Source organism: Octopus bimaculoides, chromosome 16 (genome assembly GCF_046866305.1).
Source record: "Octopus bimaculoides isolate indiv1 chromosome 16, ASM4686630v1, whole genome shotgun sequence".
NCBI classification, from domain to species: Eukaryota; Metazoa; Mollusca; class Cephalopoda; order Octopoda; family Octopodidae; genus Octopus; species Octopus bimaculoides.
The window spans coordinates 16,226,789-16,252,772 of record NC_142943.1 but is presented as its reverse complement, the minus strand read 5'-3'; the positions used below and the strand labels follow the sequence as shown (position 1 = coordinate 16,252,772).

The window sequence follows — 25,984 nt, the reverse complement described above, 5'->3', positions numbered from 1 at the left end:
CTGACTATGAGAAGCAAGTGAACTTGAAGCTACCCTTCAAGTTCACTCATGTTTCTTTGATGAGGTGGCAGTGACATCATTTCAACCAGACATGGTTCTTCTATCCAAAAGTCATAGCAGCTGAGAACAGTACAAGGTGGTAGTTGACAAGAGATTGCAGATGAAACTTTTATGTAGGTGAAGGCTAATTCAGTCCTAATTGCCTATCATCCTAAGATACCTGCTGAAGATACACGATGGTTCTAAATGATGCATAACTTTAGTCACTAAGAGGAAACAAGCTTACAATATTTTTAAGCATCCCTGGTGTTTATTTTACTTCATATATATATTTTACTTCATATAAATATGAAGCAATCGACAGTCTTATTGAAGATGAAATATCAAAACTAGCAACCGGCAACATAAAAGAAAAAATGCGCAAACTATGGGTCAAAGATATCTCCAAAGAAGAGAACAAATAAAGAAAATTATGGCAGCAGAAAGAACTATTCCTGGATAAATATTCTACCAACTACGGTAAAGAATTTAGAACCCAGAGAAATAACAGTAAAAAAGAACAATCTCACCAACGTAACAAAAGCCAGAGCATGAGGCAACATGAACGCCCATTCCGCCAGGAATCAAAGAGGAACTATGGTAAGAACTCTTCCCTTTTTGTACGCAAACACCCTAATGTACACATTATGAACAAAAAACATGAACAAAATAAATATTTCTCTGATCAGACCATTAGACGTAGGAACAACAGATCATTTTCAAAGCCTCAACAAAGACTACCTACAAAAAACTGGGCAAAAACCCGACCTAGAACTAGAAACAATACTAGACCATCCTCTCAGATCATTAAAACCAATATTAACAAATTGAAAAGGAAGATGTATAATTCCGAAAATAGGATGGAAAACATAACAATGCCAGGTAAAATAACACAACAAAAACACAAACTTCAAGTCAACACTAACAAAAATAGAAACCATAAACAGAAAAAAATTCATTTTTTAATGTCAGGACAACAAACACTGGAGAAGGAAACATCCCAAGAGGAAACATACCCAAAACAACTGGACATATAGATCCTAAGATAATTAATCTTTCCAGAAGAGATTTTGACAATGATGAAACCCAACTTTTGTTAAAAGGCTTGAAATTTACACCTACACCAGCAGTCAACTACCATGAACTAAAGGAAGATATCCAGAAATTCTGTCGCAAGTTACGACTTGTGGAATTCTTCACCACCAATATTAATAATAATAATAATGAAACCAAAGATTCTTTAGTGAGGAATAAATCAAATTTCACCCCGCCAAAAGGCAGAAATATCTACCTTGACATATATATTGACACCCTGTCAAACTTCCCCCTTAAACAAAATACCAAAGTTAGGCCGAACATTAACAAATTAGAGATATCTGCACTTAAACACGTACAAAATGATGAAACAATAATAATTAAACAAGCAGATAAAGGGGGTGCAATCATTATCATGGACGTGGAATATTACAAGGATTTGGTTGAGGAACAACTGAAGGATACAACCTTCTATTGTGAAATACCCTCGAATATAGACCACCACATCATGAAGAAGATCAACCACCTGGTTTCTAAATACTACAACTCACTCACTGACAACGAAAGAGACTACATCACCAATTTCGAACCAAAACCCAGTAATTTTTACGGTTTACCTAAAATACATAAGTCAGAAGATATTCAACAGGCAGTAAAAGAACAAGGAAGTGAATACATAAAAGTGCTATATCCAAAAGATTTAAAACTTAGAACAATTATAGCTGGCCCAGCATGCCCCACTCACCGTCTAAGCAATTTCATCGACATTCTTTTGAAGCCACTATGTACCTACATACCCAGCTTCATTCGGGGTGACATTGACTTTCTATCCCATCTTCCCAAAACCACTGAAACAAATTCAATCCTACTAAACTTTGATGTAGTAAGTCTATACACCAATATCCCACATGATTTAGGAATAAAGGCGATCAAATACTGGGTAGATAAACATAGAGAAGCAATTCCCAACAGATTCACGGTGACATTTATACTAGACTCAGTGAGACTTATTCTTTCTGCTGTCAAAGCCCTTCTTGAAAATTATTCAGATGTCCTCATTTCTTTACAAGAGGCAACAAATGAGTTTGGTACTAACATTGCATCCAGAGCTAATAGTATTCTTACGTGTCTCTCTACAGGCCAATGTATTCTTGGATTGCATGTTGTAGTTCCATTACTTCAACTCCTTGAAGGATTGAACAAATCTTTTCAAAATACTACCATTAATTTAGGTGGCATGTTGCAAAGTGTCAAACTGGCGCAGGAAGAGATAAAAAAATCTATGCAGTGAAGAAAAATTTCAGCTGCTCAATACAGCAGAAAAAAATGATTTATCAACTGAGTATTTCTCCTTTGAAGCTACCCAGGCAATAAAAAGTTCCTAAAAGATACCTGGAAGGAAATGCATTAAAATATCAACACTGTACTGTTTTGGATCATTACAGAGTGCAGTAACTGCAAGAAGTGAATACTGCAATAGCAAATTTGAAAGATAATTTCTTTTCACAGGATTTAGCAGATTATGAAAAAATGAGCAATATTTTACTCAATGGAAATTTTTGTACTGAAGTGATGATACTGTATATAGAGCTTGATGAATTTTCTTTAAGGAACGAAATACATTTTTATAGAAATCACCATAGTGGCTCATCATAAAATATTCGGTGAAATACAACCACAAGTCCATCGCATGTTTCCAAATGTTGAGCGATTACTCAAGCTACTTTTAGTGTTTCAAACCAGTTCTTGTTAAGCTGAAAGATATTTTAGCACTCTGCAGAGACTCAAAACTTGGCTGGTTGAATCATATTCTAATATGCCATGTTCATAGAGATGTTTTGAAAAAGATTAGTTGTGGAGAAGTTGCTAAATTATTTATCAACAGCAATGATGCGAGATATAATATATTTGGAAAGTTCTAAAAGACAATAAACTTGCTTCATATTTTTTTCTTCAAAAGTCTGTTTTATTTTTTGTTTATTTGATATAATAAATTCTTTTGAAGCTTATTTTTTTATGTCTAAACTTCATTTGAATATATAAGATTTAATTAGCGTAAAATTTTACTTATGTGATAGGGTCCAGGAAAGGCACCATAAGCAATACTAACGTGCTCCTTTAAGAATCAACAAATGTTGATTTGTCCCCCTCACATTTGTAAGGTAAAGGAGGCCCCTACATGTTTGGACTATTACATAAGCCATTCACTGTGTTTTGTCATGGTGAAAATTTTTAGCTGGTGTGGATACCTCTAGATCAGTTCACAGCATCATTGTATGGTAACTGAAATAGCATAAAAGAAACCTCTTTGATCAGTTCGCAGCATCACCTGCCTGGTGTCTGTGACCGAAGAGGAGATAACTACTCCGAAATGCTGGCATCTCTAGGTAAATGACTCTGTGAACTGATCTAGGTGTATCCACACCATTTGTCTATGGCTAGAAATTTTCTCCATGGCAAAATACAGTGAATGGCTTGTTTACAAGTCCAAATGTGCTATTAGCATATTCAAACTGGTAATAACATTGCATTGTTGGCTAAGTTATTTTATTCATTGATTTTTGGACTGTTGGACCACTGGAATTGCTCTGGGCCCTTAACAAGATTCCTCTACTCACCCAAAGAAGTAATACACTATAGCTACTAATAAAACAAAGTAGGTGGATTTAAACAGCTATAAAAACATTTACACCAACATAAAGCAATACATAAATATTATTTCTTCACTGAGATAAATATATCCATGACCTTTGCAATGGGTATGTAGGAAGCATTAGACAAAGTTTGCAAGACAATGAAACATTAGTGAAGTGTAAACTTACCCGTGAGCCTTTGATATCTTTTGTAGTTACCTGGAAAATTAAAGAAAGCATCAAGATTACAATGGGACAAACTTTGACAGTGGTGACAACAGAATAATGGATGGAGAGATGAAGAGAAAAGGAAGGAGCCTTACAGATGAAAAAGACTTTCAGGTGAGTGTCATATCACAAAGGCAAGTTTGTTGGTGAGAAAAGATGTAATGTTAAAAGAGACAGGAAGAATTTAGTAGGAAAGATACTCTATAGCATGGAAGCCTTCATGTCAGAATGTTCAATATTGTCCTCACTTATACAGAGGTATGGCATGTGTTTGGGAAGAAATGACAAAAAGAGAATATAAGTGAAGGAGAAGATTGGGACATAACAAATGCAAATGGGAGTTACAGTGGAGTGGATGGGGTGAAGAAAGAAGGTCTGACTAAAAAAGCAAGCTGATAATTTTATTTATAATTTGGAAAGTATCAAATTTATAGAGGATGGGTAATTAAAATTTGAGATGAGATATGAAATTAACATCTTCCCAAATTACAGAACGAACCATTAGTCAAAACTAAAACAGTAAAAGAACAAAGTTGCAGGGAAAATTATAGTAAATTTGTCAAAAATTAGGGCAGTATAAAGACATGTATCTTTCACAAAATCTTCAATTTCAACTCTTGTCACAGGAGCAGAAAACACCAACTTTAAGAAAACTCTGTGATTTCTAAAACTACTTTCTAACATAGGAGCAAGCATTGAGAGGAAATGGGAGTTGCATTAGTAATATAATAAAAATGAAACTTATACTAAAGTGGCCTTAAGTCACAGAGATGGGCCAGCAACTAAACAGGACAAACTTTCTACAAAACAGGGCAAACTAAAAGATATTTAACATTTCTGAAACAATCTTGAACTGTTTAACCTATTAACCACTATTCAATGGAAAAAAAAATGCTAGGCAACGAAAGCCTTGTGAGATGATTTGGTAGGCAGAAACTGAAAGAAGCCCCTCGTGTGTGTGTGTGTGTGTGTGTGCATGCGTGCGTGTGTGTGTGTGTGCATGCGTGCGTGTGTGTGTGTGTGTGTGTGTGTGTGCTTGCCCCCCACTAGTGCTTGACAACTGATGTTGGTGTGTTTTTCGTACCCGTAACTTAGCAGTTCAGCAAAAAGAGACCAATAGAATAATACTAGGCTTACAATGAATAAGTCCTGGGGTCAATTTTTTTGAGTAAAGGCAGTGCTCCAACATGGCCACAGTCAAATGACTGAAACAAGTAAAAGAATAAAAGAATATGAAAGAATATTTTCATATATGGGTGAAAATAAGTAATTAATATGAAAATGAAGATAAATTCATCTGTTTTGGCAGATACTTCAAGAAAAAGAATTTCCCATTCAGTGGCAAGTTTTTTTTTTCCATCTTCCATTGCAACTGCTCTGAAATAGGGAAAAGTAGAGGATTAAAGAATTTCAAAGTAACATACACTGTAATGAATCACATTTGTGTAAACATATCGCCAGAGAAGTAATAGAAACTTCCACTCCTGCATATAAAAATATTGATAGAGGAACACAACAAAACATCACCTACTTCATGTGAACATGTTGGTGGAAGAGCACCACAAACATCACTTCCTCCATGTGAATATGTTATTTGAGGAGTAATACAAACATCAACTCCTAGTGGAGAAGTACTAGAAACATTAACCCCTTCATTTGAATATAATGAAGGAGCACTACCAACATCATCAGTTCCACCATGTGAAAATGTTGGTGAAGGAGCACTACAAACTTCATTTATGTCATGGGAAATTGTTGCTTCAAAAAATACTAAGAATATGGAGAAAGGAAAAAATCCAGTTTTGTATACCACATTGTAACAGTAGTGGTAATGATTCACAAATTTGTAAATGTGAACATTGATTATCAGCAGTAGGTGAAGTGTTGGGATAACTAGATAGCATACAACATATTTAGCAACAACATAAATAATGAGAGAGACTTGATTTGACTGAAAAATTTGTTTGGCTGTTGCTTAATATGTAAAACAAACACATTAAGGTATAACTTTAAATTATTCAAACAATATATTCAACAACATTCCTTCACTGCTCTGACAACCCTAATGTGCCTTCCAATTAGAATTTTTGTGGCTATCCTGCAAATAAATTTTTCCCACGGTTTAGATTTATCATTACCATTGTTTAATATCTGTTTTCCATGCTGGAATATATGGGTGAAAATAAGTAATTAATATGAAAATGAAGATAAATGAAGATAAATTCATCTGTTTTGGCAGATACTTCAAGAAAAAGAATTTCCCATTCAGTGGCAAGTTTTTTTTTTCCATCTTCCATTGCAACTGCTCTGAAATAGGGAAAAGTAGAGGATTAAAGAATTTCAAAGTAACATACACTGTAATGAATCACATTTGTGTAAACATATCGCCAGAGAAGTAATAGAAACTTCCACTCCTGCATATAAAAATATTGATAGAGGAACACAACAAAACATCACCTACTTCATGTGAACATGTTGGTGGAAGAGCACCACAAACATCACTTCCTCCATGTGAATATGTTATTTGAGGAGTAATACAAACATCAACTCCTAGTGGAGAAGTACTAGAAACATTAACCCCTTCATTTGAATATAATGAAGGAGCACTACCAACATCATCAGTTCCACCATGTGAAAATGTTGGTGAAGGAGCACTACAAACTTCATTTATGTCATGGGAAATTGTTGCTTCAAAAAATACTAAGAATATGGAGAAAGGAAAAAATCCAGTTTTGTATACCACATTGTAACAGTAGTGGTAATGATTCACAAATTTGTAAATGTGAACATTGATTATCAGCAGTAGGTGAAGTGTTGGGATAACTAGATAGCATACAACATATTTAGCAACAACATAAATAATGAGAGAGACTTGATTTGACTGAAAAATTTGTTTGGCTGTTGCTTAATATGTAAAACAAACACATTAAGGTATAACTTTAAATTATTCAAACAATATATTCAACAACATTCCTTCACTGCTCTGACAACCCTAATGTGCCTTCCAATTAGAATTTTTGTGGCTATCCTGCAAATAAATTTTTCCCACGGTTTAGATTTATCATTACCATTGTTTAATATCTGTTTTCCATGCTGGAATGTGTTGGATGGTTTGACAGGAAGCAATAAGCCAGAAGACTGTTCCAGGCTTCAATGTCTACTTTGATATGGCTTCCACAGCTAGATGCCCTTCCTAATGCCAACCACTTTACAAAGTGTTTTTTTTTTTGTGGCATCAGCACTGATGAAGTCACCAAGTAACTTGTAAGACAAGATCCTTCAACTGATTGGGAGCGTAGTCTTAAGATATGTAGCTTTATGCTAGGTAATGAGAGGTTAAAATATGATAGAGGGACAAGAATAGATATCTTGCTGTAGAGATATTTTGATGTAGAGGAGATACATGGCTATATCCCAGTAAAAAAGTAAGAGAGAGAATAGTGAGAGGATAGTGCAATGTCAGGTCTAAAGTACAGGAAGGTGAATATAAGCGGAATAGAGGATCAGATGGGATGAGTAAGTAGCTAAGTTCAAAAGAGTGTGAAAAGAAAGTAGCAGATGAATAGCTATGGGGATTTACAGGTGCAGATCTTGGTGGTAGTAGCAAATAAATGCTATGAAAGATGACCATGGGTGGAGGAATGTTCAGTGGTATCAGTTTTGAGTGGGGAGTGAAGGCAGTAGAAAATAGGAATGGGTTAGGGAGTAATAGGTGGCAGCACAGATGAGATGAAGTGTAAGTGGGGTACAGTGCTAGGTATGAAATCAGAGGTAGATAAGGATGGAAATAATTTTTTTTTTTCTACTCTAGGCACAAGGGGCTAAACATAGAGGGGACAAACAAGGACAGACAAAGGTATCAAGTCGATTACATCGACATCAGTGCGTAGCTGGTACATAATTTATCAACCCCGAAAGGATAAAAGCAAAGTCGACCTCGGTGGAATTTGAACTCAGAATGTAACGGCAGATGAAATACCGCTAAGCATTTCGCCCGGTGTGCTAACGTTTCTGCCAGTTCACTGCTTTAGGGATGGAAATAATGATGGACAAATGCAGTGTGGGCTGTCAATGGGAGAATAAGAGAGTGTACAAGGGAAAGGAGTGTGTGTGAAAGGGGCATTCAGTGGGAAATAATGTGATTAGGGGTGGTATTGCCTACCAGATTGATAGATGATCAGGTGACTGGTTGGTTTCCTGAAATTAGTTCTGCAGATCAGCAGGTCATTAGTATCACAGAACTACAGCAGCCTTGTTCCCTCCTCATTTCTTGAACTAAAACCATACATTTTACTGTACACCATGAAATCCATTAGGATGCTATCCAACATCATCATCATCATCATCATCATCGTTTAACGTCCGCCTTCCATGCTAGCATGGGTTGGACGATTTGACTGAGGACTGGTGAAACCGGATGGTAACACCAGGCTCCAATCTAATTTGGCAGAGTTTCTACAGCTGGATGCCATTCCTAACGCCAACCACTCAGAGAGTGTAGTGGGTGCTTTTACATGTCACCCGCACGAAAACGGCCACGCTCGAAATGGTGTCTTTTATGTGCCACCCGCACAAGAGCCAGTCCAGGGGCACCGGCAACGATCTCGCTCGAAAAACCTCATGTGTCACTCGCACAAGAGCCAGTCCATGGGCACTGGCAACGATCTCGCACGAAAGATATCATGTGTCGCCCGCACATGAGCCAGTCCAGGGGCACTGGCAACGATCCCGCTCGAAAGATTTCATGTGTCACCCGCACATGAGCCAGTCCAGGGGCACCGGCAACGATCTCGCTCGAAAAAACCTCATGTGTCACCCGCACAAGAGCCAGTCCAGGGGCACTGGCAACGATCTCGCACGAGAGATATCATGTGTCGCCCGCACATGAGCCAGTCCAGGAGCACTCGAAAGATATGTGTCACCCGCACCTGAGCCAGTCCAGGAGCACTGGCAACAATCCCGCTCGAAAGATTTCATGTGTCGCCCTTACATGAGCCAGTCCGGGGGCACTGGCAAACGATCCCGCTCGAAACATTTCATGTGTCACCCGAACAAGAGCCAGTCCAGGGGCACTGGCAACGAACTCGCTCGAAAGATATCATGTGTCGCCCGCACATGAGCCAGTCCAGGGGCACTGGCAACGATCCCGCTCGAAAGATTTCATGTGTCACCCGCACATGAGCCAGTCTAGGGGCACCGGCAGCGATCTCGCTCGAAAAAACCTCATGTGTCACCCTCACAAGAGCCAGTTCAGGGGCACTGGCAACGATCTCGCAGGAAAGATATCATGTGTCGCCCGCACATGGGCCAGTCCAGGGGCACTGGCAACAATCCCGCTCAAAAGATTCATGTGTCGCCCGCACATGAGCCAGTCCAGGGGCACTGGCAACGACCCTGCTCGAAAAAATTTCATGTGTCACCCGCACATGAGCCAGTCCAGGGGCACTGGCAACGATCCCGCTCGAAAGATTTCATGTGTCGCCCGCACATGAGCCAGTCCGGGGGCACCGGCAACGACCTCGCTCGAAAAACCTCATGTGTCACCTGCAAGCCGGCCCAGGGGCACTGGCAACGATCCCGCTCGAAACATTTCATGTGTCACCCACACATGAGCCAGTCCAGGGGCACTGGCAATGATCCCGCTCGAACAATTTCATGTGTCACCCACACATGAGCCAGTCCAGGGGCACCGGCAACGATCTCGCTCGAAAAACCTCATGTGTCACTCGCACAAGAGCCAGTCCATGGGCACTGGCAACGATCTCGCACGAAAAGATATCATGTGTCGCCCACACATGAGCCAGTTCAGGGGCACTGGCAACGATCCCGCTCGAAAGATTTCATGTGTCGCCCGCACATGATCCAGTCCGGGGGCGCTGGCAACAATCTATCTCTATTTCACTTGCCTCAACAGGTCTTCGCAGTGGGGTTTAGTATCCAATTTTAATTTAACTCGATTTCGATTTCACTTGCCTCAACAGGTCTTCACAAGTGGAATTTAGTGTCCAATGAAGGAAGGAAGATACGCATAAGTGGGCTGGCTGGGCCTTAGATTTAGGTCTCACTTGGTTTGCCGGGTCTTCTCGCGCACAGTATATTTCTAAAGGTCTCAGTCAGAAGTCATCGCCTCGGTGAGGCCCAATGTTCAAAGGTCGTGCCTTACCACCTAATCCCAGGTCTTCCTGGGCCTACCTCTTCCACAGGATCCCTCAACTGTTAAGGTGTGGCACTTTTTCACACAGCTATCCTCATCCATTCTCGCTACATGACCATACCAGCGCAGTCGTCTCTCTTGCACACTACAACTGATGCTTCGTAAGTTCAACTTTTCTCTCAAGGTACTGTTACTCTGTCTAGTATGCACACTGGCATTACACATCTTTCGGAGCATACTGGCTTCATTCCTTGCGAGCCTACGCATGTCCTCAGCAGTAACGGCCCAACAGCTACAATAATAAGGTCATTGTTATTCATGATCACATAGAAATGGTTCGATTGTTCATCTGCCAGACTAGCATGTGGATCATATACAGAGATAAATGTTACTGTCATGTTTTCAAAGACAAGTCCAAGCTAAATTATCCTACAACACACTTTGTGACCACCTTGATCATATCATCTATCTATTTCTCAACCAAATGTAGGTCCTCACCAACCACCATAACTCTGCTACCTACTCAAAAAATTTGAACCTATGTCTGTGCCTTTCTCTCCATTCTTGCTATATGCTATATCACACATTTTTAGTTTCGTAATTTTGTATTCAAAAACTGGTATGGTTGTCCTGGTTTTTCATCATATAGGAGTCAACACAAGTATCAAATATATGAAATAGTTGGTTTAATACATATGACTTTCCTCATGACACACCCAGTCTAATAGCTCTTCCTCTCAAGATGCAATATCTGGTGAATATAAGAAACAGACCAACAATTCTCAAGCAAACTCCACTAATTTTTGTCAAGTGGCTAAAGAAACATGGAATCTACTGTTATCATCACCATCATCATCAACAACATTTAACATCCATTTTCTATGCTGGCATGGGTTGGACGGCATGATAGGAACTAGCAAGGTCAGGAGCCACACCAGGCATAGTCTATTTTGCCTTGGTTTCTATTACTGGATGCCCTTCCTAACACCAACCACACCCCAGAGTGTGCTGTGTGCATTTTACGTGGCACCACACTAATGCTTTTTATGTGGCACCTTGGGTTTAGGATCCTATTTCTGTTGTGGTGCGTAGATCTTCTCAAGTAGAGTAATGTGCTACATATCATAATGAAAAATAACACAGTTTCTGTTTGCTAATGTTGGACGTTGGTATTGGACAGCAGAATCCAATTTACCCAATTTGTAAGCATTGGATCATTGTATTTGATTTTGTGTTAAAAGCTCATTTATTCAATATCACTTGTTTTTGTCTTGAATGAAGACTTAATATTGGAAAAGTTAGAGTTGTTTCCCCTCGTTTACTCGTGATCTTTTCTGTGCAGTACATATTTTTTGATTATCAGATGAATTTTTTTCTTTTTCTCAATAATGAATGTGTGCTTTCTGGTTTTCCAACCTTATAAGTTACAAACAAAATTCTGACAAAATTTGGTATTTCAAAACAGAGACACCAATTCCTGCGTTTATAAATGATTGTTTGGTTAATTAAAACATTATGAATTAAATATGTTGTTTCACATATTATGAAGAGAAAAACAAACTTCCCAGATAATTCAATATAATCATACAATAGATTAAATGTTTAGATACACATACACCATATCTACTATCAACAGTAAATAGAGACCAAATATAATCCAATAAAAATAACTTACCTGTCCTCTTCAAGATCTCTTTTGTTTCAAACCATAACAATTGAAACTCTGAAGCAATAAGATGAAATTGCTATAACATACATAATATAACATACATAATATATGTCTATGTATTTGTTTTGCAAGATATTGTTATACTTAAGGATGGTCATCTTTTGCCATTTAAACACACCTACTGTTTATCTAATCTTCACTTCAGTTTTTATTCATATTATTTGTACAGTTATATCAGCGCCAAGCAACGTTTAGGTGTAAGTGAACTTTAGGTTAGTTAAAATATGTTTGTGACATATTTCAACTGCTAAAGGCAAATTCACAGCAGTTACCGTGAAGAAAAATTCTCTCTTATGGTAAAAAAAAAAGGTGGAAAAATACCATATCTGTCTAGCATTGCAACTTGTCAGGTTCCTAGACATTGATGCTTTGGCTCTTTAGCTGTTATCATTGGGGAATACCAAAGAGAGGCAACTCCGCACAGACATAATCAAAGCCATGGTTTTAACAGTCAACAACATTGACTGACTTGCACCAGTAGACCACCAAGGTCATGAAAATTACAGTAATATCAGTGCCAAGCAGTGTTTAGGCATAAGCAAACTAACCTAAAGTTCGTTTACATTATTTTTACTTTAAATATCTGTGAAAGTTTTTTCTTCATGCAGGACAAGAGGAGATACATGGCACAGAGACACTGAAGAGGTCACGGAATGTGACAAAAGAACTTTGACAGACAAGTAAACTAAAAATATATTAAAAAAACTAAAGTGAAGATGAAATAAATAGTGCATGTGTTCAATTGGCAAAAGATGACCATCTCCAAGTACAACAATATATATAATATAATATATAATATAGAACATATCTATAGATTTTGTTTTCTTTTATCACCAACATGTATGTTATGACAAGTGCAAATATTACAATATGTTCATGGACAGAAAAGAAAAGGAACAGCTGTATATGCTGCGTATACAGGAAGGTGCACAGCTGCTGTTATACATCGAACACAATAGAAGTATACAGCATATACAGCTCTTCTTTCCTTCCTATCCACAAGCATATTGTATATAAAGATACAATGCTAATACTAGTCATAACATAGTGTTGGTTAAACAGGTCTATAGGTAACATCAAAACGAAACACTGTTAACATTTCAATAATTTAATACAATGAAAATATGATTGATGAGAACTCCTCCATCTTGGTCACCAAGACCAAGTTGAAAAACATTTTATATACATTTTAATGTTGCCCCTTCCAGCAAATCTGACTTTCCACAGGCTTGTTGCTGGTGTGCAATCTTGTCAAAAGGTGCATATACTTATAAATACAGTTATTCAAATATTTAATCAAGAAAACTGATGGTAATTGAATGTAACCAGTTCACATGCAATTACCATTAGTGCTCTTGATTAAATAATATACTGGTCTAACCAATTTCACAGGGCTGGGTTCAAATCCTACTATGGATGTTCTTGTCCTCAGCCCCAATTGAGAGAACCTTTGATCAAAGGCATTTCACTTGTGACTATTTCAAGTATTTCCCAATTCTAAAGTACAGAGCATCCAGAACTACATTCACCAATGTGTCCTTTTCTAAGGTCATAGGGTAATTGAAAGAAGGGAGTATTTTTTGATTGCTGTTTCTGATACATCAAATGATTGTGTAGAGGTTACCTCTAAAATAAGTGTCTTTACAACAACTGACAACAAATGAAAACCAACAGTTGTATCATTTAACATTGTCGTGTTTGAGGATGGTCATTTGGCCAATAAACACGTGCATTATTTGACTTTCACTTCAAATTATTATTATTAGTTATCGGTTATTGCATCAAAGCTCTTTCCTCACACATTTTGTGATCTTCTCAATGACTATTTGTTGTTCTTCACTGTCTGGCCTTATTTTCTTTACTTCATTTTGTTTCTCTTACCTGCACATGATTGTGTGTCTATGAATTTGGTATGTGTATGTGTGTTTTGTTTATGTGTGTGTGAGTTTGTATGCACTGTTTGTATCTGTCTCCCTTTGTTTTGATTTTTTTTTTTTTTTCTTCCTGTGCCCTATTCTGATTTCTTTTGTTAGTTTGTGGGGTGGAGATGTTACTATTCCATTTGTGTTTTGTGTTGAGGCTTGGTCTACCGTCTACTATGTATGTAGCCTCCAAAATTTGAGTGTTGTGTCAGTCCTGTGTGTGGATATGATCTTAACAAAATAACATAGAAGAATCTTCATAACATCAAGAAACTTGAAAAACAGATACATAAAAGTATGATAAAAAAAACATAATGAAATCATAACTTTAAATTTTCTTTATAGTGTTATAGGTAGCAACAAGCTCACTTTTTAGCTTTTGTCCACTCTATAATATTGCAAATTGAAAAAATTTCCTTTGATACATTCAGGTCATATATAAACCTATTAAATCTAAACATCATGTCAATACTTATGTTATTTGATTATTTTCAATTCCAAATCTATTACAAAGTAGTGCCAGATGTGTATCTAGAATTCAGTAGTAAAAACGAAATTGTAAGAAAATAGAAACTGTTATAGAATTAATACCTACCATATTTTGCATTTCATATTGCTGCAAATCAATTTGATAGTATCAAAGCTGTGAAGAAGGAAAAAAGACTATTATAAATTAACGAAACTGAAAATGTACAAAGGCTAACAACGTGCAAAGTGAGTTAAATACTTGCTATGCTAAGTAATTCATTTAACTAGTGAGTAAAATACAAAATCCTGTTGTTATTTGTCATAATATATTTATTTCTTTAAAATTCTATAATCCTCTCCAACTCTAATTTCTAGTATAGTGTGTATAAAGGGAGCTAAGTCAGTCCAAACTTGATCAACTCTCTTCCATAACATGAAGTGCACTAGTGTATTAAATATTGGAGACAGAAGAAGGTATTACTACAGTGGAGATGTTAATAACAAAGTCATATATATCAAACTAATTTTTTTAATTTTATTTTTACTCCTATATGATGAAAAACCAGATCAATCATATCAGTTTCTGAACAAAAAAACTATAAAATACTACTAAATTAAAAACGTATAGTATGTACCGGATGAAATTAATTAGTAAACAATAATGAGATGTCGGCATCATAATCAGTTTGTAAGGATTGGTTCTTCATTGATTGCCATTATGTAAAGATGAAAGAACAGTGACTGAAGTTGTGAAGAAAATATTTATTTACCGTTACATCAAATATACCTTGCCTCAATGGGCAGGTGATAAAATCCTAGTGTATGTGAAGTAAAGTTAGATGTGGTAGATTTTCCTTGTATAGTTTTGTGTACACGTCTTCTTAGCAGTAATCCACAGATAGTGATAGAATGATGTTGTAAGAGGACAGAATTTGAGCTAGTGAAAGTTGTAGGGTCGTGGGAAGATGTCTCATAGTTGCTGACAGTAAATTTCATTTCCCCCTTTGACCATTATCTTTAGTAGCTTTGCTTGTGATCCTAATTCTAGTGCCCCACTCCCTAACTAATGGTAGCTGTCTCTGACTCGAGTTGTCATTCATTAACTAACTGACTGAGTTGTCACAAGCCGACGAACTGATTTTTGCTTGGGGTTCTTGCTTTTATAACTATCCAGAAAGATAGACATATCATTGAGAACAATAGATTTAGTTGATGGCCTGTGATATCTCTATTCTAGTTTTTGGTGAAGTAGAAGTGGTGAAGACAATACTAAGGCATCTGGAAAATGTAAAACTGCTGTCACAGAAAAACTATTGTTCCACCATGAGAAAAGTTCTGTTGAAGTGTTAATTTAAATTTGGCTATGGTGGATCGAATCCACTTCATGCCTGCAAGATCCACTACAAGTATATAAACAATTGCCACATGGAAGATATTTGTAAGCCATTCAAGAACACACCAAACTGTTAGTTTCAACATTTAATTTTCATTTGTGTCAAAATATTTTTGTCACGTATATGCATGCATGCGCATGTATACGTATACATCCATGCATACATGCACACATGCATGCATGCATACATGCATACACACACACACATACACACACACACACACACACACATGCACACACACATACAGGTGGACTGGCCAGGTTGCCAGCTTGCCCGATGGCAAGTGGGCCCCTACACCATTAGAATTCATATATAGCAGCTCTTGTTAGTATCTATGGGGCCCATCCCCTCAAGCTTGAGAATTTTTATTCACTCCTGGAAGAAAGCATTAATTATTTCAGCCTGGCTGTGTTTGTAGACAGTTGAAAAGAATACTTTTAACAAAAAAAAAATTAAATTATAGCATTGTTATTGCAGGTGGGCCCCCTTAGTCTCCTGCCAACCAATATTTTTAGACCAAGTCTGCCACTGTACATACATGCATATCATGAACTAACTGTTACTTTCTCAGATGCAGCACCAAGTTTTGTCAGTGTACAGGTCACAGTTTCAAAGTGACAAAAATATTTTCACACAGATGAAAATTAAATGTTGAAGTGAAACTAACTGTTTTTGTGTGTTCTTGAATGGCTTACAAATATCTTCCACTCTGCAATTGTTTTTTGTTTCTGCACATGATCTCAGATCAAGTCACTTGCTATGAAAGTACATCTCTGGATAGTATAGGTTAGTGCTTTACTATTAGCAATAATTACAAGTTACATTTAAATCAAGGAAATTGTTTTGGTGTAGTTGTGTGATTAGAATCTCGAGTGAAACACTAGAAGGAATCAGTTATCTGATGTACAGTTAACATAGCTAAACAAGAAATTGGAAACAAACAACAACAGCTATTAACTTTGAAATTAAGAAGAAAAGTAAAGGGTTCAGCTTATATAACAATACATACCTTCTTTGTGATGTTAATGAGTACACAAGAATGTATCCATCAACTTTCATATCAATCTAACAAAGCATAAAACAAAACATTCAACATATTATTAAAACTTAGATCATATGATTAATGTAGAGGAACTCTGACTCTATATATAAGTTAAAACACTATTAAAAGCATTAAGCATTACCTTACATGTTTTATGCATGCCATTTTTAAGTCTCATTAATTTAGGAGACAGGAATGACTGAAAGAATTGTAAGTTTTAACTGAAAAAATTCCTTGCTGACTGCATGAAAGGCCTTTGATAGATCCACAAATGCAATGAACAGATTCTGGTGCTGGTTCCTGCATTTCTCCTGTGTGTTGGTGTCTGTGGAAATCATACTATGACCCTGTTGTGATGTTCTCTAATACTGATTGGACAAGTCTTGGCAGAATCTTCTCAACAATAGACAGGAATACCATACCCCTACTGGATTTGTGTCTTGTTTTTCTAGATAGTGACAAAGTCAGTATACTTTCAATGTTGAGATATGTACTCTTGGTTCTAGTGTCAATAAAAATATCAAAAGTAATACCCACCTATCCAGCAGTATCTATCACTTCTAGTTGGTAGACTGGACCAGAAACAGTAACATTTTTGATGTAAGCTAAAAGAATAAGAAAGCAAAATTAGTATGGTAAATTAATAAATAATAATTTTGTTTTAAAAAGACACAAGACCAAAATTTTAAGGGAGGGATATACTAATTTGACTAGTATATTTTTTATCAACTCCAAAAGGTGAAAGGCGAAGTTGACCCAAGAGGATTTGAACTATTTAAGGAACATTACTAAAGGTTGCAAGATGTTATTTCTGCTACTTAGTCTTGTATAGTACAATTTTTGATACTCTGCTGTCTTGTTAATAACGTCTTTAGAGTATAGAAAAATACATTTTTAAAAAATGGATCATATGGTTGAAGAGTGGATACTGTGAATGGTAGATAATTGTTTCCTACTTGTGAAGGGGTTAAAAGTTATAATTTTTTTTTTTTTTTTTTACTTCAAAGCCTGAGGAATGTACACACTAGGGATCAACAATTTGTCAAATAGATGGTATTTTGTTATCAATAAAGAAGGGAAATATCTTCATTAAATATATAGACTCAGACCAAAAAAACATTTGTTTCTTTCCCATTTCGAAATATGACAAGATTTTCTTTTCAATCTAACATACATACTCCACACACACACACACGCACGCACACACACACACACACATACATACACACACACACATACACATAAAACACACACACATACATATATATACATACATACCTATTAAATTTTGAGTTAGAAGCAGCTCTAATAATGTAAACATTGATGTCACACGCTTAATGCATATCTGTTGTCTAAACACTTTTTGGTTGTAGTGTCTCATTCCAGGAAAATTCCTTTGGGATGTAAAGTACTAAAAAACGTTGTATACCTCAAAACCAGGTAAAATGAATTGCCCCTCAGATGAATGAAAATGGTGAATATCAATATTTCACTGTAATTTCAAATCACCAATACTATATTTTCAAGTCACCACTGAAACAAAATGAAATCACTGGTCGGAGGTATACACGGGCAGTGTAAAATCTATCTGCTGATGTACAACAGTGACACACAAGTAAAACAAAATTAAATTTTGAATTAAGAGCAGCTCTAACACTGTAACCATTATTGATGTCAAATACTTAATCCAGTCAAAAACTTAATGATGTCAAATACTTAAGCTGTGGTATTTCGTCCCAAGAAAGTCCCTTAAAAGATGTGTTAAAAAACATTATATACTGAAAGCCAGGTGAAATAGATCACCCGGAAAGGGAATAAGAATGGTAGCTATCAATATTTCAGTTATTTCAGCTCATCAATACCACATACACAAGCTACTCACTCACTTACCCACCTACTTACCTACATACATACATACATATATCAATATTTAGCAGAAGCAATTAAGGGCTCAGAGAGGGGGTGCAGGGGGGTACACTTACACCCCCTAAAATTTTTAGCAGGTGCAAAATCAAAATTTGCACCCCTACATACTTTGCCAGGTTTAGAAAGTAGTGTCTAAAAATTGATCAGTAAAAAGGTGCTTGAAGTTAGATTTCTTCTCAAACATACTCACCTTCAATGCAATTTTTTAATCGGTTTGTCTTGTTTCACTGTGTGTGCGTGTGTGTGTGTGTGTACATATACATATATTTCATCATCATCATTGTTTAACGTCCATCTTCCATGCATGCATAGGTAGGACGGATGACAGAAGCCGTCCAGTTAGAAGACTATCCCAGGCCACTGTGTCTGTTTTGCCAGGGATTTTACAGCTGGTTGCCCTTCCGAACACCAACCATTCTGCAAAGTAGACTCAGTGCATTTTACGTGGCACTAGTACAGGTGAAGTTAGTTTTGGTATGATTTTTACAACTGGATGCCCTTCCAAATGTCAACCACATTACAGTGTGGGCTGGATGCTTTTAATGTGGTACCAGCACTTTCAGGGTAACCAAGACAAGACAAGGAATTATGAGAGGGGTAGGGCATTTGAGAAGGGGAACTCGTGTCAGAGAATGGAAGATTAAAGTGTGACAAAGAGACAGAAGCAGGTGTCTTGCCACAACCAAGGGAGCATTAGAGGAGGTGATCCAGTATCAGAAGATGAAAGGTTAGAGTGTAACAGAGAAAAAGAGAGGCAGAAATAGGTGTCTTGCTGTAGAGGAGGTTCAAGGTTAAACACACACACACACACACACACACACACACAAAGAGAGAGAGAGGTACAAGAAAGAGGCCAGAAACAAGTGTGCTGATGTAAAGGAGATACTTGGTTACCTAATCAGAGGAAAAACAAGGGAAGGAGAGAAAGAGTGCCCAAAGGGTAAGTGAGAGAGTAGGACACAGCAAAAGTGTAAGAGAGAGTCAAAGAGAGATGGTGTAGTGCTAGGGTTTACTCACAAATAACAAGAATATGAGCATAGAACTTGGTTAGAAAAATAGGGTGTGGGTGTTAGGGGTGTGAGGAGCAGTGATACAGTGAGCTGGGTAGTGAGGGCAAGAAACGAGATAGGAAAACAATCATAATTTATGAAAAGGAAATGTGAGGAAGAGAAAGATACAGTTAGAAGAGAAGTTGTAGTTCAATTTCTTAAGGTAGAGTGGGTGAAAAGTGTGTTGTTCCATGTGGGTGGGACACAACTCTTCTGGCACTCAGTTTCACGGATGGGTCTTCTCTAGAACCTCATATCGCCAAACATCTCAGTCCACTATCATTTCCTCCGTGAGCCCCAGCATCCCAAGATCAGTCCTCACCACTTCATCCCATGTCTTCCTGGGTCTTCAACAAGTACCATCCACTTTCAGAAACAGGCAGTTCTGTATACAGCTGTCTTCACTCATACACATCACATGTCCCAACCAACGCATTCTACTCTCCTGCATACCACATTTAATCCCTTTATGTTTAACTTTTCTCGCAACACAGTTGTGCTTTGTTGGTCATGCACTCTGATGTTGCAAATCCAATGAAGCATACTACCGGCATTCCTCTCCAGCCTATGCATGTCCTCTGCAACCAGAGCCCACATCTCACTAACATGTAACATAGCCGTTCTCACACAAGCATCATACAATTTATCTTTCACTCTGAGAGAGAGTCCTTTTGCTGCCAACAGAGATAGTACTTATCTGAACTTCCTCCACCCTATTCTCATTCTAGAAACAATACTTTCAGAGCATCCACCACCATTACTAATTTAGTCACCTAAATAGCAAAAACTATCTACTACCTCAAGAGAATCTCCTTGGTATTTGAGAGAGTTTAAGTCCCTCATGCTCTTAGTACTTATTGTTCCTGGGTATCTGCTACATATGAAAGCAACCTTATCTGATAACATTCCCACTATTCCACTGCATCTCTTATGCGTCCATAACTTACACTTGGTACAGCAAATGGAATTAAGTCCTACTCCTTTCCTACATATTGAACAGGGCCATTTGCCAGCCAGACTGAGAGTCTTATCTCCTTTCTTGCTAACAACTTTAGTCTTAGCTAAGTTAACTTTAAGGCCCTTTGATTCCAAGTTTTGCTTCCAAATCCGGAACTTCTCCAATTCTGCTCCAGATTCTGCAATAAGAGCATCCAGTTTTGAATTCATCTGTTATGGCCAGGAGAACTATGATGAATAAGAGTGGACTAAGAACTGATCCCTGGTATACTCCAATTTGTACATTAAATTCATCACTGTATTCAAAGCCAACTCTCATCTTACTGACAGCATCACTGTACATGGCCTGAACCACTGTAACAAACCACTCCTCTGCTCCTAACTTCCTTAGAGACCACCAAATAAGAGAGTGGAGAACCCTGTCAAAAGCTTTCTACAGGTCAACAAAGGCTAAGTACAATGGCTTATTTTTGGCCAAATATTTTCTTGCAATTGTCTCACTTTGAAGATGGCATCTGTGGTACTTCTCCCAGGAACAAAACCAAACTGCATCCCATCTAGTTTAATTCTATCCCTAATTAGTTGACATAACTCACTCTGTAATTTTCATGGCCTGATCCAGCAGTTTGATACCTCTGTAGTTGTTCCTATCTAAGGCATCATCTTTACCCTTGTAGCAGCTGACTATAAGACTGTTTCACCAGTCTTTGGGGATGACGCCTTCCTGAATAATCTGATTAACTATGCAAGTGACTAGACTATATCCCACTGTATTTTAATCATCTCGGCAGTGATACCCAATGGTCCAGGGGCCTTCCCAGTCTTCATTTTTTTTAATTGCCTTATCTATTATACTGCTATCCACTCTGATGGCTGGTCCCTCAGTTGTTTCAATATTTGAAAGACTCTCTTTCTTCCAATGATTCTCCACATTTAAAAACCTTTCATAATGGCATCTCCACATATCTTTCTTCTCTGAGTCACTAAGTGCAAGCATACTATTATCCATTTGCACACACTTCTCACTTGCCACATCTCTATTCTCTCTGATACGCTGCTTTGCAATCCTGAACACCTCATACTTCTGATCTTCATGCATTGGCAAACTTCTTACCTTCTGCAATGTAAGCCTATCACCTAGCCTCTCTTCTGGCTCCCTGATATAAAGCTTTGCTTCCGCCCAGTCCTTCCAGGCCTGTCTCTGCTTTTATAGCACTGTCCACCCCCTTGTTCCACCACCAAATCACCCTCGGCCTGGTTGGGACTTTTCACCAACCACAGATTTGGTCAGTGGCACCCAGTAAATTGTTCTGCAGGAACTTCCAGTTGTCTTCTAAGCCAATGTTTCCCAACATTGGGTGTGAGAAAATTGGGGTAGGGCATACGTTAGCGTAGGTTGTGAAAATTTTTTCAAGTGACTTGAGTGCACACTTATCGACCCTAAGTCTATTTTGGACATTGAAATGAAAAGAAACATTACCATGCAATATTTATACTTAAACCATGGGAATCAGTGTAGCTACAACCAATCAGTATACCAAGTGAGGTATCTGCATTTGTTAGGCATTTGTTTCTTTGTTTGAATATCTATTGTCCAGTGTTTATAAAAGCTTCAGTCAACTCTGCTCACTATTGCTGATTGTTGCTTCAAATCCCTTTCTTTCTATGCTGTGCAAAAATCGTCATCTCCATTGCTTCGCTTTCTTGGATTTGTGTCCGCCCTTTTTAAAATGAGTAAACAAAGCAAGAAGAAGACTCTGCCTTCGAAGCCAGCTATGAAATTTCCCTGCTTATAGCAAAACATGGAAAGAATCACATTATTGGAGAGCAACTGATTAAACCAGCTATCTCAATATTCTTAGAAACTGTACAACAAAAAGATGATAGAGATGTCAGGGACATGCCACTCAGTAATAACACTGTCTCCAATAAAATTGATGAAATGGGGGTAAATGTTGAAAACCAGCTTATTGAGTCATTAAAATCAAGAAAATTCTCGTTACAAATGGATGAATCCACATTTCAGGACAGTGAGGCATTGTTATTTGACTTATGTAATATATATTGAGCACAAGGCTTTTCAGGAAGAGATGTTGTTTTGTGAACCATTGGAAACAACCACAACTGCAAAGGATATCCACATTATTTGGATGCAAACAAAATACCAAAAGAAAACTTACTACCTTAATGGTCAAGAAAACGAGATACTTAAAAATAATGAAGAATGAAAATCCAAACATGTTGATTGTCCATTGCGTCATACACTAAGAAAACTTGGCTGCCAAGAAACTGTCCCCTGTTCTTAATGAAATTCTACAAGCTGTGATCAAGTGTGTCCTGAAATGTAGATTCATCCATTTGTAATGAGAATTTTCTTGATTTTAATGACTCAATAAGCTGGTTTTCAACATTTTGCCCCATTTCATCAATTAAAGCAAATCCCAAAGTCAAATGTCTTTTTAAGCAATTTTGTGTAAATCAAAGTGCCGAGCATGTTTGATTATAGTCTCATACAGAAGTAAAGTGGCTATCAAGTAGAAATAGCTTAAAGATGTTCATGAAATTATTTGACCAGCTTAACGACTTTCTCAGTGATAAATGTGAAATGAAAATGCTGTTAACAATGGATGGAAAAACATTTGTCAGTTATTTGACAGACATCTTTGAGAAACTTGGAAACTTGAATAAACAACTGCAAAGTGTAAACATGATACTTGTTGATGCGAAAGCAAAGATTTTTGGATTCATTACAGCCCTCAAAATATGTCAAAAAGGTGTTTCCAAAAGAAAATTCAGTCCGTTATACTGGTTGAGTAAATATGAGATAATGAATGATGCGGCCACCATAATTATTAACCATTTGAATATCTTAATAAAAGACTTCAACAACCAATTTCGTGATTTGAAGACAATGGATTTTCCCACTTGGTTAACTCAACCACTGCTCACTGACATTTCTGATGCTGCAGTTCAATACCAAGAAGAGTTATCAGAATTGCAACATGATGAATCAGTGAAGACTTTGTTTAAAGTGAAAGGTACAAATATGTGGCTATGTGACAAGGTTGAAAAAAAATAACCCCCAACATCTCTATATCAGCAAGAGAACTATTGATTCATTTTCCCTTATCTTATTTGGTCGAATGCTGATTCAGTGCAGTTGACAATTTGTTGGAAGCCAAGAGAAACTAGCTGAAAATTACAAAATGTAATGAAGTACAGCTGATGTTAACGAAATTGTCTCCTCAAATCAAGAACCCTGTGCACCAGGCACAGGATTCTCCTTAAATGAGTTGGGCTATCTGTCAGCCAGGTAATTGAATTAAAAAACTGTTTCTATATTTTAAAAAATGTTGATCGGCGCCAGATTTTTTGTTATTAAAAAGTGGGACACTGGAAAATTTGTTATTAAAAAGTGGGGCACTGGAAAACAAGGTTGGGGAACACTGCTCTAAGCTATATGTCCCTTCTTCCACCTCTCTATCATCAGAGGCTTCCAGTAGAACGTCTCTAAATTGTTGTTGGTTTGCTGGGTCTTTGAGCTTCCATAATCTTCTTTTCCAACGTGGATTATGTCTTTAAATCTCTCTAGCTCTAATTCTGAAGTCACTAACTAGTAGCCTATGCTGGAGCATCTGCCTGTCTTCCTGCCTAGCAAGGAGATAATCTTCCTGCCTAGCAAGGAGATAATCAACCTGGCTTATATTCCCACCAGACCGAAAAGTAATTAGGTGACTGGTTGGCTTTCTAAAGTTAGTATTGCAGATCATTTGCATCACAGAACTCAAGTAGCTTTGTACCTTCCTCATTTCTGGTACCAAAGCCATAACTGCCAAGCACAACATGGAATCCATGGGAAAGCTGCCCAACATGTCCATTAAAGTTGCCGGCTACAATAACGAAGTCTCTGTCATTTGTTGTTGAGGTAGTCTGCAAAAGGACCTCATCGAACTGGTCCTTCTGACCATTAGCCAGCCCAGGTAGTGGAGCATAGGCAGAGATAAATGTAACTCTTAATCTATTTATGATGAGTCTCAATTTAATAAACCTATCGCACACTCTGACTACCTCAATTACCTTATCCACCCACTTTTCCACTACGAGTATACCTACACTACCCACTCCATCACTCCTGCCTACCCAGAAGAATTTAAACTTCTGTTTCTCACCTATGAGGAATCTAACAGAGGCTCCTTTCGATCTCACTTTTTGCACACCATACACATCAACATGACAATGCTCCATCATTTCAACAATCTCAACAGATCTCCCCTTCATTATGCCAACGTTGATGCTTGCAGCCCTAAAATTGTATACTTGGAAGGGACAACAGGAAGGTAGTCACTGAGGGGCATTTGTTCGTGTTTAGAAAAATCTGTGTAAACGTTTGCTAGGTAGCATAGTGTACAGCATGAATTTGATTCTATGAAGCATAATTTTTCTCTCCTTCCCATACAGCACCCAGATTAAGAGCCAGTAAAGAGAAGTGTAAGAAGGGCATGAAAGTAGTCATATATATACATATCCAGTATTAATCTTATATGCTAATACACACATATATCGTATATGTGTACATATACAAATACTACACAGCATGGTATGAATCTTACATATTCATATACACAAACACACACACATATATATTCACACATATATACAAATATCCAGATACCAACACACACACATATGAACATGTAGTCCACATAAATGAACATATAGACATAAATATACCTATACCCATATATACATACATATGAACATGCAGTCCACACAGAGGTACACATAGATATAAATATATACATATATACATAATGAGGTTCATATGAGTACATACAGATACTTATATGGTAAGCTCACAGGCACATACACTAAAAAAAAATACAGACAGGGGAAAACCTCTACCCACAGATCAGAAGTATAGTTACTTAGGGAGAGTCATAAATGTTCATAACAGTGGGGGTGGGGTGGACACTGTTTATAATGTACGTTAAGATTCAAAACTTTTACTATAATTATTATTATCAATGCATCGCAAGTCACATAATATTATAGACTAGCAGAGATACACGGCGTTGCCCGTGTTACATGCAATTGAAGAATGAAACTTTTCTGTTATATTTTCTGTAAGGAACTGGAATACATATGATTCGAATTTCATCAAAATTTCACATGAGGGTTCTTTCCCTCTTTACACGCCCTAAAAAAATTCTACTCATGAGACATGTATCCCATACTATTGATCTTTATGCGCATATTCCAAAATGGAGCTCATGGAGCTCTAAAATGTGGGAATGAAGGCCCCTATTGGGGGTGGGTGTGTTAATGTCAACCAGAGAAGTTGAATTGTTGGGAATGTTTTTAACTTGTGTCTTATAGTATGCCTGTATATATGTGAGAGTATAGTCTCA

The 25,984-nt window shown here is 37.3% G+C and overlaps 3 protein-coding genes across 14 annotated transcripts in view; 1 reads left to right on the top strand and 2 right to left on the bottom strand.

Moving 5' to 3' along the window:
- The window catches only part of LOC106871636 (uncharacterized), a 175,414-nt gene extending 149,543 nt beyond the window's left edge, over nucleotides 1–25,871 (bottom strand). For 7 of the 12 annotated variants that reach the window (XR_016244589.1, XR_016244587.1, XR_016244588.1 and 4 more), the window contains exons 1-3: nucleotides 6,074–11,757; nucleotides 5,073–5,140; nucleotides 3,897–3,926 (exon numbers count right to left, since the gene is read on the bottom strand). Coding sequence is in view for 7 of the 12 variants with exons in the window: in XM_089364178.1 (XP_089220304.1) it covers nucleotides 3,897–3,926; nucleotides 5,073–5,140; nucleotides 6,074–6,225 (250 nt within the window). In the remaining 5 variants the exon portion in view is untranslated. The other 5 variants (XR_016244590.1, XM_089364181.1, XM_089364177.1 and 2 more) reach the window with 4 other exon arrangements.
- Nucleotides 23,128–23,655, top strand: LOC149132288 (zinc finger MYM-type protein 6-like). The gene has a single exon (XM_089364888.1). The coding sequence runs from the start codon at nucleotides 23,128–23,130 to the stop codon at nucleotides 23,653–23,655; it is 528 nt and encodes a 175-aa protein (XP_089221014.1).
- Nucleotides 24,330–24,854, bottom strand: LOC149132287 (protein CFDP2-like). Its single transcript, XM_089364887.1, has one exon. The coding sequence runs from the start codon at nucleotides 24,852–24,854 to the stop codon at nucleotides 24,330–24,332; it is 525 nt and encodes a 174-aa protein (XP_089221013.1).
- Nucleotides 25,872–25,984: the final 113 nt, after the last annotated feature.

Excerpts from the sequence above, each read along its gene's own strand:
- LOC149132287 (XM_089364887.1), bottom strand. The coding sequence starts at position 24,854 with ATGAAGGGGAGATCTGTTGAGATTGTTGAAATGATGGAGCATTGTCAT.
- LOC149132288 (XM_089364888.1), top strand. The coding sequence starts at position 23,128 with ATGTTCATGAAATTATTTGACCAGCTTAACGACTTTCTCAGTGATAAA.